This window comes from Mus pahari, chromosome 13, assembly GCF_900095145.1.
Source record: "Mus pahari chromosome 13, PAHARI_EIJ_v1.1, whole genome shotgun sequence".
Lineage (NCBI taxonomy): Eukaryota > Metazoa > Chordata > Mammalia > Rodentia > Muridae > Mus > Mus pahari.
This window is the reverse complement of record NC_034602.1, coordinates 11,578,120-11,592,331: the sequence shown is the minus strand read 5'-3', so window position 1 is coordinate 11,592,331 and position 14,212 is coordinate 11,578,120. Positions and strand designations below refer to the sequence as shown.

At 39.7% G+C, this 14,212-nt stretch overlaps 1 protein-coding gene across 2 annotated transcripts in view; it reads right to left on the bottom strand.

Annotated features, from left to right (window-relative positions):
• Nucleotides 1–14,212, bottom strand: part of Meis1 (Meis homeobox 1) — a 138,079-nt gene that overhangs the window by 21,610 nt on the left and 102,257 nt on the right. For both annotated transcript variants that reach the window (XM_021210293.2, XM_021210294.2), the window contains exon 9: nucleotides 3,013–3,089. In XM_021210293.2, the coding sequence (XP_021065952.1) occupies nucleotides 3,013–3,089 (77 nt within the window). The remainder of the gene's footprint in view (nucleotides 1–3,012; nucleotides 3,090–14,212) is intronic.

The window sequence follows — 14,212 nt, the reverse complement described above, 5'->3', positions numbered from 1 at the left end:
AGTTCTTGTCTCTGTTTCTAGTCAGTGCCTCACTGAATCTGCTTCAGTTAAGGTTCCTATGACAAGCTAGCAACTAGACATAAGTTTATAGTTCTCACTTAACATATTGTGCATGTCAATACATTATGTTCTTGCCAATAATTATGACTGATCTACACCCAACCTGCCCTTCAGCATTTTATGAAACATCTTCAACAGTGACTCATAGCATATACAAAAATTTACATGTGTGTTAACAAGTTTTAAGAAATCCAAGAAGATATTTTTTTTTAAGTTGTAACTAAATGAAGTAAAGAGGAAGTCTTTATACATTAATGATCATTTTAAAGTTAGGATTTCTAGAAGAAAATAACCTCATAGGCTGTCGTTCTATGCAGTGAAAGTATTTATTTGCAGGCTTTCTAAAAAAAAAAAGGCGTGGTGTGGCTTTATAGTAGAGTAAAAGAAAAACTGACTCTGCCTTCTCTACCTTTTAGTCTTCAAACAGGCACAGTTTAAGATTCAATGACATCTTCAGGTTTTAAAAGGACCTCCATGGTTTGTGTGTTCTTTTCTACCTAAAGCTAAAGAATTATTGTTTGGTGAGTTCTTCTGTTTTGTTTGGTTTGCTTTAGCTTGATTTTTCTAGAGAGTTTCTCAAGATATCTCTGGCTTCCCTGAAACTATAGACCAGGCTGGCCTGGAACTCTGCTATCTTCCTGAGTGCTGGGATTAAAGGCGTGCATCACCATGCTCAGCAGTTGCAAAACATTTTTATACTTGAATCAAACATATAAACACCATGTTCATCACACTTCAAGAAAAGAAACCCATCTCAAATATTTTAGGTTGCTTTAGAAATATTCTCTCCAGAAAAGTTGTTAACAGGGGCCAGAGGAATCAATAAATCCAAAGCAATGATGTGCAAGGAAGAATCATTTCTACCAACACAAGGGACAAGGCGAAAGGAAACAACCACACATTCTGATCCCTTTTGAAAAAGTAACGGTGATTTTGAAATCACCTAGCTGCTGTTTGAAGCTTCAGCCTGAGGTCTACACACACTCTGAAAATTGTTTCCTAGCTTCCTAATTCTTATTTTTCTCCCCTTTAATACAGAACTGAACAAGTTAAACAGTGGTCAATGGCTGATGAAGGCCTGCAGACCTTATCTGAAAAATCCAGAGAGATGATAGTGTATATAGATGGGCTGGCATCATAAGAAGACCTCTTTGCCCCTGCATTCACAAACAATGGCCCACCAGTGGTCTGTACACAGCAGAGTGTGATGAATTTATTCTGGTAACTCTGCTAGCAACATTGAGGATGAAGGGAGATGGTGTGTACAATAAATAGGCAGTCAGCTCCTTAGTTCTCCTTAGAGCTCCTTAGTGCTCCTTAGTGCTCCTTAGAGCTCCTTAACTAGAGCTCAGCCTACCACTCCTTTACCTTCACCAAAGAACGTTTCCCAAGGAGATGTCGCATTTCAACAGCTCCCACTGCATTAGGACTTTAAAGGACTTCACCATTACATTAAGCCTAAAGCCATGATTGTACATGCACATATAAAACTATGTCTTTCTTCTGGAACCATCCAGATTTCTCTGAAAGGCCGACTACAAATATGCAGTGTTAACAGTCTTGAAGATTTCAAAAACAGTAGCAGATAAAAATAGGCAAACAGCAAAACCTCAGAGGCAACAGAATTCAACACATTTAGATACAGCATGGCTTTGGTGGTTCCCTATCCACTACGAGGGCTGCAGACATTGATCTCTGAAAGCTGTGGTAAGGTCATAGAAATTGATAACCCTTACCAGCAGAGCTCATGTGAGTCTGTCTGTGTCTTGCAGATAGTGTACTTGGAAATTAATCCTCCAAAGGCAAATATACCATAAGTAGCTTGTTATCTCTAAAATACTAAGTTGAAGAACACATGGGATTATATTGACAGAAATTACATTTTCTGTAATGGGGTTTAATATATCTGAAATATCTTCCAAAGGCTCGAGGCTCTCTAACAGTGAAGGGTCTGTTAATGTAAATACAATGGACATCAAATATAAATGTATTCACCAAAATGGATTAGGTTATGTAATCAGAGATTCTGTAATATTAATCTTTGATGCCTATTGAACAAAAAGAAATACTTGTGTCTACAAACTGCCATGCTCAGCTTTCTCCTTTCTCCAAAAAGATTTTTGAGGATTTTCTGGATTGTACTTCAAAGAATATTAGACTTCTCCATCAAAAACACTGACCTGAAAATATTAGGATGATTAATTAGATAGCCTCCGTTTTAGGGGAGATTGGATTTCAATATCCTTCAAATACGACAGTAGGCCTGGGTGATTATCCTTAACATGGCTTTAGCAGAGTCACAGAGGAAAATGAGTCACACTTTCTCAAAGTCTCAGTGCAATGTTGCTGGACATGTAGTCAGAATGTTGTAGCTTAGGACTCAGTGTATAAACCTCAGCTTTACCCCAGAGCAGAAATTTCTACTTTACTTAGAAATAGCATTGAACAACCTTCAGCAACATCAGATTTTGAAGACCTTCAAAGGGAAAAAAACAAAACAAAACAAAAGACAAATACTCATTTTTCCCTTTACATATTCAAATGATAAAAGAATATTGGATGACATCTTTGAGCATAGAATGTTATCAAAATCTAATTGAATTAGTTTTTCATTGAATTTACCAACCGCTATTTGGTAATGGTATATTTTCTTCTTTTGGAGAAAATAGTATGATACCAACTCTATCAATCATCCTGAAGAAAGTGAGTCAGAGTATTTACCCAATATACACTCACCCTGTGCATAAAACCTGTTGAGTCATAAAGGAGGTGGAAGGCAATACATTCTATTGTCCATGTTAGAAAGCATTTCTCCACAGCAGTCCAGTTAGGTTCCAGCAAGCCACTAGGGAAAGCAGCAGCAACCGGGTGTGGCTTCTTCATGCCACACATTAACTGTAGGTTGCCAGAGGGGGAAACAGATTGTGTGTAAACTCAAGCCAAATTACTCACCAATTGTTCACTTGAAGGATGGTGAGTCCTGTATCTTGTGCCAACTGCTTTTTCTGTTCTTCAGAAGGGTAAGGGTGCTGAAAGAGATCAAAAAAGGTATGTGTACAGCAGGCAATGTTTATACCATTTTGTCAATAACCTAAGTGTCTAGTGAAGTCTATAATTAAAGGTAAAAATGCTGAGGTGTGTCACTCTTATTAATGGAATACTACATCATCTAATTAATGGCAGTAAAAGACAAGCCAATTACAAAGATTAGTGAAGTGTAGAAATGTCTATTTAAGATACTTGCAGAGCCGTCATACTGAGTTTACTCTTTAACAAGTTTATTTGTTGCAAGGCTAGAAAGTTTGCTGTGATCTTCATTGTATTTGATCAGATTGGGGTGTGTGTGTGTGTGTGTGTGTGTGTGTGTGTGTGTGTGTGTGTGTGTGTTGCTATCTAGAAAAAATATCTCTGAGATTTAATATACTCTCAGCTGAGGTTTCCAGTATTCAGGTGTTACACTCTCCCTCCATAACTCTGTACTGGCTGGATTAAAATATTAAAACTAAGCTAGGTATACTTTATCTGGGTCACTCTTGTTTCAACTCTTGCTGAGCAAAACACCCACATGCAAAACTCAGCCAAAATTGGTGTCTCCTTGACTGTCATTTGACAAGCTTGGGGGTCATTTATGGGACACACCTCTGCATGGCTTCTCCATGAAGAGGATTACCGGAGGGAAAACCCCATCCTGAATGTAGACAGCACCACCCTGTGAGCTAGGGACCTACACTGAAGAAATGGGGGAAAGAGAAAGCTGCTCAGTGTCAGCATTTGGCTGCCTCTGCTTCTTGTCTCTGGAGATGTAAGAGTGTAGATATTAGTCCCAGGCTCCCACTGCTGTGCCTTCCCCTCTGCACCTTCCTCACTATCTAAGATGGACTGTATCCCTTCAAAGTGTGAGCCAAGACAAACCCTTCCCCTCTGCCCCGCAAGCTGCTTTTGCCAGGCTTTGCTGTTGTTTCTTTCCCTTTTCCTTTTGTTTTGTTTTGTTTTGCTTTGCTTTGCTTAGTTTGCTCACAGTGATAAGAAAAGCAATGCACAAAGTTTGTTTCTACACCTAAAAGTCAACATATGCTAGAATTCTGCATAAAGGCCAATAAAAACTCAAAGGACATCATATGTCACCTACGAAGAACAAGCCCAGCTCTGTTCCTCATGAGGAAGAGAATTAAAAAATTATTGATTGCATAATTAAATAATGAAATGAATTTGGAATTTTATAGAAATTTTTGTTTCTGGAAACATTTTCTGCTTAGCAATCAAGTAGGGCTAAGTTGCAACATACATCTGTTGCAGCTGGGGTTGTGGTTTCCACCTATGGAGACACTGGCTGCCTTGACAGGTTGCTTCCCCATAAATTTGTCCGAGATAAAGTTGTCCTGACAGATGGTCCTCTACAATTAGTTCCATTATGAATGAGAAAGGGCATCCTCAAGACTCAACCTAACTCTGTGTGCCATGGAAACTAAACTCTGGTCTATTGAATGATAATTAACATAGCTTTTAATCTCATTAATAATGTCTAGTCAGGCGCTTAAGAAATTGTTAATGATCACTTCAGTGCTTTTACATGTAACTTTAAGTATGTGCTACACACATTGGGTGTACTTGTGGAGAGCAGGGATATAGTAATTTTTCCCATAAGCATTGTCTTTGATTGCCACTTAATCAATAAATACACAATTAGACTGAGGCTTTGCTTTCATGGAATAGAGTGCCTTTCTCTAAAGAGCTCGAGGTATATTTCAGACAGGATGATAATTAATCCCCATTAGATCCCTCTGAGTGACAGGAATGGAGCAACCATCCTTCTTGTTTTCAGGTGAGGAGACCAGGCAGGGAAGGCAGATAGCTACAGTTCCTCCTCTCCCAGAGTCCTTGCATAGCCTGCAGAGCCAGCGGCCAGGCCCCGCCCTTTCAGTGACACTGAGCTCACCTGGCGCTTTGCTCTCACGGGCCACACTGTTCTCATTTCTGCTATTCTAACATCCCAAGAATCTACCCACTACACTTCTCAGTGTCACTGTCAGGGGTCAGCTCAAGGTCAGGTACACACACACACACACACACACACACACACTCATACAGACATACACATGCATACAGAGACATACATATACACACATGCATACACACACACATATATACATGCATACAGAGACACACAAATACACATGTGCATACAGAGACACACACAAACACAAACATGACAACAAATGCATATAGAGGCACACATAGACACACACATACACACATGCATGCGGAGACACACAGACATAAACATGCCAACAAATGCATATAGAGACACACATAAACGCACACATAGATACAGGCATGCAGAGACACATATATACACATACCCACACATACACATCATACCAAACCATGCATACACATCTTATCACATCAATCTTTTCCTTATTCCCTGATAGCAAGGCATTTTCTTATTCTGCATTTTCTTGTTGGAGTACCTTACTCAAGTACCAGTTCAAAATTCCTTGCTTCATTATTCATCATACTTACAGTCTAGATGAGTATGTAACGGGAAATTAGCAACTAGTTTGAACGAAGAGACTAACTCTAACTAAGGTACTTTACACAGATTCAATCTATCAGATTCAGCGTCAAAATGGACAATAAAGTGTATTTCCGAGCTCATAGAAAGTGTAGGCATCCGCACTAATATTTCCTTTGCCTCGATCCTAAAAGTGACATTGCCTTATATGTTACACTATAATGAGTCAGGACCACACTCAAGAAAGAAAAACAAAACAGGTATTGGGACTAGTACAGAGCTAAACACCACCCGACACCCTGAGCTTAACATATAATTCCCATTGTATAAAAGCATTCCACACAACTCTCATCAAATGAATCTCTTCTTAAAAACAGAACACTGAAATACAATGTTATATATAGCAGTTCTATCTCTATACTAGTTGAAAACCTCTATATAATACAAGTGACTCTATTAGAGCTTATAAATGATATTGTACTTACTAATTATAAGACTTTGAAGATGAGCAACTTTTATAACCCTCAGTTTTGTCACTCGGAGTCCTAACATCCATTGAAGTTAAAGGCCTACCAACTAGTATCTCTAAACGGTAGTGCCCAATAAGAACTACAAACTATAATTTGAAATGTACAATTTTGTTTTTTTTAAAAATTCTTGTCAACATAGAAGGCTTCTTTGGCAACTACTACCCTCCCCAAGATTCCCCACCGGCCTCCCAAGTAACCAACTGAGAAGGAAACCATCAAAGAGAATTCTTTAAAACTGCGATAAGGATTCTGAAGGGTAGCTCGCCACAACTGATGGCTTCTGGCTGGGGTACAGGTGAAAAAGACTCACATTTCTTTAGGGGGCAGGCCACTGGGAGTTGTACCATGTTCCCGTGAGTGTATGGACAACACAAACTGAATGTTTTTCTTTCTTTCTTTTTTGGGGAGGAGGTCATAAGTTTGGGGGGGCAGACATAGAAAGGACTGGAAAGTGAGTCTGATCGAGATACATGATGTGAAGTTTCCCCAATAAAACCATTATGTGGGAAAACATTCTTGCCTTCATGTGTGTAGGGGTGTATGTGTGTGTGTATGTGTGTGTGTGCATCTGTGTATGTGTGTATATGCATGAGTATATAAGCATGTGTGTATATACATGTGTGGGTATGGGTTCATTTGTGTGTGTGTGTGTGTGTGTGTGTGTGTGTGTGTGTGTGTGTGTATCTATATGGAGTGTGTAGGAGGTGTGGTAGGTAGATGCATGTCACAACACACTTGTAGAGGTCAGAGAACAACTTACAGAATTGGTTCTCTTCTTCTATCAAGTGAGGTCCAGAGATTAAACTCATATTAGCAGGAACCTTTACCATCTAACTGGCCCTAAGTCCTCAATACCACCTAGTTGTTGATGTTATTTGAATATAAAATTATAAACATGCACACAGACATATTCTGGTCTATAACATTTTCTGCAATACTATTTACTTAGTTTCCCAATCCCTACAAAAGTTTCTAGTAATTATTTTTCGGGGGAATTAATAAATATGGCTATTCTCACTCTTCGGTAGAACTGAGTTACACCACTTCTTGCCTTGTCTTATTAGCTGACCTAATGCTATGACCAGAACCAGATAGAAAAATTAGTATTTGTGCCATTCCTATTTAGCTACTTTGAAAATTGAGAGTTGTCACAGCAATTTCCTTGTCTTGTGTTTTTCAGGGGTATTTTTGCATGCTTGTTTGTGAGCAAGCTTTACATACATTCTTAGAAGACAAATGCAATTCTCATTTTGTTTATGCAAATGGTGTCAGAAAAATTCTCCTTGGATCATTAAAATTACCTGAATTACTACAGCTCCAAAGAGATGCAGTGCTGCCCCCAGAATTCCACAGCAAATTCCACTGGCTTTTTCACATCATGTAGTTTCTGATTTCATAATTTAAATATCACAAAACTGAGAAAGGGCTAGGTTTTTTTTTCTTCTCCTCTGTCACTTTTCATGTGATCTGATTTTAAGTAATTGGAACAAACTGTGTCTAATTTCATGCAGCATAATTGCTATGCAGCCCCAAGCTATAGAGACGTAGCACTCTGTCTCCATTAAGCAATTTTCAGCTCTTTGGGATATATTTTTTATGTAGATATGAATGAGCCTGGATAAAATTAAATGTCACAATGATTTGGACATTATTAATAAGGGATATGGTATGGCAGGAGTAGGGTACATATATATATATACATATATGTACATATTTATATATCTCTCTATATATATATCTGTGTGTGTGTGTGTGAATTAAATTGAATATTCTGGGGAATGGCATCCGGGACCTTGTACATACTGGGGTACCAGCAAATTCTTTGTGTATGGTAAAGAAGCTTTCTTTTTATGGTTCTTGGCCTTGGACTTGGTGTTTTACAAGCTCTCAATTCCTTTTTTTTAAACTATAATTTCCAAAAACAAAACAAAACAAAACAAAAAAACAAAACTACATGAAAACTATGACTCCATGTAGCTGATACCCATTCAGCCAAAAATTCACAGAAAAGCAAGCTTCTAAACATAAATCCAGTAGTTTGGATATCTCAAATCCTATGAATCTCGATTACCCAGACTGTTTATGGATAGTATGAGTTATGACTTTGTAGACATAGAAAAATGTACTGACCAAAACCAAAACAAAACAAAAGCCAACCACCCCCACGTGCTCAGCAGCCAAAGCTGCTGCTAACGTCACGCATGGCCCCAAGGTGCTCACCCACAGTGAGAATGAGACAAGGGCAGAAGCCATGCGCCAAAGCATCAAGAGTCCCTGAAATGCGCCATTTTCAGGAGAAAACAGAAAATTCATTCCAAACTACTGCAAAAAAAAAAAAAAAAAAAAAAAAAAAAAAAAAGTTTTATGTTTCTTTTGGCCATCTCCCGGAGCACCTGTGCCTTATTGCACGTAAATGACAAGGACACTGGTTGAAGAAAGATCAGTGGGTTCTTGTACGGTACTGCCCTGCTGTACCAATCATCTTAATCACTTTGGGACATCCAAGTAAATTTGACCACCATCCAACAGACAGTGAGGGAGACCGAGCTTTTGCTGTGTACATTAGCCCTGTGACATTACCTCCTAAAAGCTTAATTATTTGCAAACAATTGATCAAGATGGGAATTTGAGACAGGAGATGCAAGTGCCACTGGGAGACCTGCGAAGCATTAAGAGAGCAAATGAAATTACCTCTAGATCCTACAATAAGAATTAACGATTGCAAAGGGAGGGCTAGGCAGCTCGCGTGGTCGTGGTCGGTTGCTACAAGGGTTCTGTCTGGAGTGCTTCCCATTTGATCTGCATTAACACCTCAAGAATGAGTGAGAGCCGTAAAGCACTGATTATGTCTGGGCAAATTGGACCCTCCCTTCCAGCATTCAACCTGCGCACACGCAGCAATCTAGTTTCCCTGGGAAGAGAGGAGAAGCTGGACTCGGAGGGGAAACTGGTCACTTTGAGGAATGGGACCCCAGCGATGAGAGAAACCTCACAAGACGACCATCGTCATTTCCCTAATCAGCAGCCTGACTCCCACTCCATTTCCTGTCCTTCGTACCTTTCTAGGTACACAGAGTGACTTGCAATGATGACCTAGTAGAGAATGGTTGTCTTATAGCTTTATCAAAGCACAGAATGATCCCCAGTGTATGTGCCCTGAATAACTGCAATAAAGAAAATCTGGCAAAAAAAAAAAAAAAAAAAAAAACGCTAAAAATAGCTCATATTAAAGTTTAGTCTGAACTGTCATTTTCACTAGCCATGAGGAACAGCAGATGACAGAAAGAAAATGGCACCTCTCTAAAGAAAATTTTTCTTAGTGCAACTCTACTTTTTTTTATTGAGGTTGGCATGGGAGACCCTCCCGCAGAGATGGCAGTTATCTGATATTTACACGTTTACAATACCTTGGAAGAGAATTTATCTATTTAAACAATCAAGCAGCCTTTTCAGATGAGCATCAATGGGAAAGTACAGAAACTCTACAGTATACACAGATGGAAAATGTCCAGCCTTATATCGTAACGCTATCCTGGACCAAATGGGCTCCTTTCATCAAACGTCCACCCCGGCCACAAATGTGGATGCCAAGACAGTGATGAACTTTATCTTATCTGCCCTGGTAACCAAGTTTCAATAACATCCCCTCCCTCACCGCCTTGCCCACTCAAACAGCACATTGTAATGGCAGCAGAAAATTTGAAAATAATCCTGTACAGAGCTCTCTGGTGAGATAATGGAAGGCTACACTGCCCCTTCTCAAGCCTCAGATTAGTAATTTCTTGTGACACAGAAGTGCCTCTATACAGAAACTGCAAAACAGCTATAACAAAGCAATAGAGGTAGAAGCAATTTTCAAGCAAAATGTTACACGCTATACTTTAAAAGGTATGGGAATGGGTACTAGAGGGGCCGATCTAACAGGAGGAATTATGGCAACTGCCCAATATCAGCCTTATCAGGGCAGTGTTCTGTGGCTTGGCTGAATATGTCGGGAGAACAATTTCAGAACTTCTTTCATCCTTTTTTTTCCTCCAGCCGTGTGCCTCCTCCACAGCGAAGTTTAATGCATTAATATAAGTTGACCTTGAGCTAAACTCTGGTATGTGATGGAGAGATACTCCCTTTAAAGAAAAGGGAGAAAGCCACCATATGGCTTTTAACCATTAAATCTCTGTATATTTTTTTTTTTAAAAAAACTTCAGAGTTTTCCCCTTTTGCTGCTAAGGAATTAGGGGTCAAAATCAAAATGTCCAGCTATGTGTTTGAGCTCTAAGAAGGTAAGGAGAAATTTGGTAACCAAACAGAACTAACTATATCTGATTAACCTAATTTTTTTTGCCTATAAAATTTTCTCTCATTTTAAGTAAAATTGCAGTCATTTTTGCCTTGTGCATAGACTATGGATGTGACAATTGACTACACTGTGACAATTACATTGATCTAGGATACTTTTTTCTTTTAAAAAAAAATCCATAATGCTTTCCTATTGTCTTTCAGCTTTATGAATTAGTTTTACTGTTTCAGTGAATGCTTTTTCTGTCTTCTCACTGCACATTATCAAAGAGACACTTTGTGCCTGGCATTTACATTACAAAAGCAGTGCTCCATGCAGTAGAGGAGCATAGCCTGAATGCATAGCAGTCGGGTCCTGCATCCTGACATAGGCTTGAATCAAAAGGAGAGGAAGCAACTGTGGTCCTGGCTAAGAAGCCAAAAAAATATTTGGAGCACCATCAGTGAAGTTGTAAATTTTGATCCATTTTCTTAATGTTCTGTCAACATCTCGAGTCTGCCTGCTTGTCCAGACAAAATGTCCTGTTTCTTGTTTGCTGCTGGCTTTTTCTGGAAGTTAGTTGAGTCACTCTGTAGATGATCTCGCTTGACATCTTGCCCATATATTAGGACTGTAACAAATGGCCAGTGGAGGTGTGTGGGTAGGGAAGTCAGGTAAGAGGGTATGCATCTTACCACTTGAGAATGACAAACTCGTGGGGGGAAAAGGGCAAAATGCTGGATAATAGTTCACCACTCTCTATTTCTTGTATTACTGCTACTATATTTTGAAGACATAGCCAGGAAAACAGTTTTGTTGCCAGCTACAAGGCCAATATTAAGTGTTCTTCCTGCTTTGCTTAACTGATCTTTTTCTTCTAAGTGTAAATTAGATCCACAAGACATGTATAGTGGGATTGGGGTAACATCAGCCCGCATCCCGTTATCTTTTCTATAGTCACTGTAGTCTAGTATAATAACGTTTCAGATCATTCTTCAGTAGCTATGTTGCAGAAGCACTTTTAAGTGCAGGCAGAATAGATAAAATATAGGACTCTAAATTAACAATTACTTATATACCTTCCTAAAAGTCTTAACATTAATGAAAAGTGCTAGAATTATTTTTGAATGTTTATAATTATCATCCTCTGAATGTTGATTATCTCAGTAGGCAACCATGGAAACAGAAGGAAACCAAACAGACTAGATAGGAGGAGCTTAAAGGTGGGGTAGTATAAGAAGAGAGTGCAGGTTTCACTCTTTGGCTTGTGATTAGCTGCTCTTCCCATGGGAATGTCGAAGCTGAGGGCTTCCAGTCACTAGAGCAGGTGCAGAGATCTGTCCTGAGTTTTTCCCATTTCCTTACTTTCCCAGTGGCATAGCCTTCCCATTTCCCCATTCCCTTCTGTGAATATATATATATATATATATATATATATATATATATATATATATATATATATATATATATATATATCTCACAAGGGAGTGTGAAGACCATGTACATCACATCCTTTGTGACATACAGAGAGAAGACAATTGCCATTGCTTCCTACACCCCTTTCCTATATCCAACCTGTTCTTTCCCCATTCCTCTCTGGAAGCAAGTATTTTGGGCAAGGTTCAGTGAAGAATGACACTTATCTCACCAGGGCTTTGACCACACTCTGTCTTGAGCTTCCAGCTATAGAGACTTTATTAATTATAGCACTGCTGAATTAACACTTAGTAAGTATAACATGTATTGGAAGGTAAGGATAGTGCCCCAGGCATTGTTGAAAATATTTCACATACATATTTGCACAGAGAGGTACAATGATTACACTCATAGATAGAAAAACTAATACAGAAAGGATAACCATTCTCAAATTCACATAGCTGGTACATAGCAAGGCTTGGATTTGAAACTTGGTGGTAGCATCAAGTTGGAAAGATTTGATGTGTGTGTGTGTGTGTTTGTGTGTGAGTGTGTGTGTGAGTGTGTGTGTGTGAGTGTGTGTGTGTGTGTGAGTGTGTGTGTGAGTGTGTGTGTGCCTTCTAGGTGATGGGATTAAAGGAATGTGCCATTATGCTGGGTGTGGGTGCGTATCTGGCTTTTGTTAGTAGATTCCTGCAGATAAATGTCAAGAAACCTGCTGTCCCATTTCAACAAGTATTCATCTTTCTCACTTCGGCTGGTGAGATGGCTCAGTGGGTAAGAGCACCTGACTGCTCTTCTGAAAGTCCGGAGTTCAAATCCCAGCAACCACATGGTGGCTCACAACCATCCGTAACAAGATCTGATGCCCTCTTCTGGAGTGTCTGAAGACANCTACAGTGTACTTACATATAGTCAATAAATAAATCTTAAAAAAAACAAAGTGAGTGTCTCATCTTTCTCACTCAACTTCATCTCTGTTTGAGCACTTTAACGTCAGGTTCAGAATCTAACTTGTTTCTACGTAAGTTAGAGTTGGGATTTTTCCCTGAGAGTCAGCTACATAGCTAGATCATTTCCCCTCTTGGTCTCTAGGTTGTCAGTGGGTTTGCTTTTCGCAAACCTGGTAAGTATGAGCTATTTCCAAAGTGATGAAATTCAAGTTCTCAGTGTAAGCAGTACCCAGAGCAGCACAGGACAGGAGAAATGTCAGAGGAAATGCTCTCCACTAAGCTTCTTCTCAAGAACTGCACTTTCACAAACTCACATAACAACAGCATAATTCATGGAGCCATTTTTTTTTTCCCAACAGAAAGTTCATGACTGATTTATACGATGTAGTCACATTATCTTCGCTGATCTCTGCTATTTGAGAGAGCACGCCCACTAAAAGGGGCCCATCACCAGCCTAAAGAACACTTTTCCACTTTAAAAAATCAAAGTAGAAAATATTTTGAAACTGGAAGAAAAAAGTCAGGAGTGTGAAATACTCTCCCGACCTTTCTGGAATGAGTCCTTATTATTGCCTCTAAAGATGCTTCTATCCAGCATTAATTATTCAGAGAACAGCAGCAGCAGCAGCAGCAACAACAACAACAACATCAACAACAACAAAAACAATAGCAGCAGCTTCTTGTGTAAAGAATAGAGTGTAGAGGCAAAACAGTCCATTTGGTGAGGAGGTTTCCAGAGAAAGGCAGAGAAGGGGAGAAAGCAATGGAGAATCCGTGCTGCTCCCAATATGACTCAAGACCCCTGGAACTGGTACTCATTCTCTAGTGCTAATTTTCCCACTTAAATTACAGTGATGGTGTAGCTTCATCTCATTAGAGATCATTGTCCCCAGCAGACAGTTGTGTTTATGGGGGACTCTGGCTGTTCCACACCTGCTGATCAGGTTGCTATGTGATCAAGGCTGCGTACAAACAGCAGACTTGAGCTTGCTGGACTGCAACTGATGAGCCCAGGCTAATTCAGGGGTGATTATGTAGTTTACTGGACCACTAAACCTCTTTAAGCTTGTAATTACTGCCTATTTGAGTAAAGCACATTCAAAAGCAATTCACTGCATCATGCCTGCCCCAGCTGGAAGCAGGCTGCCAGCAGTCTGTGGGGACATTAAAATCTACAGGGACAGGGATTGAAGCCCAACTAGCAGACACTGGGAAGCAGGCCTCACAGCCAAGTGTGCACACATCTCCCCTCACCTCTCCTGACCAGGCTCACTATTAAAGGTGCAAGGAAAACTAAAGAGCAGCCATAAAGATGGAGAATACTAGAAGGGAATGCTGCAAACTGCATTTTAACCATAGCCTGTCTTTTCACAATGAGAGTCTGGGGGAGGGGGAGGGAAAGAGAGAGAGGGAGAGAGGGAGAGAGAGAGGGAGAGAGGGAGAGAGGGAGGGAGAGAGAGAG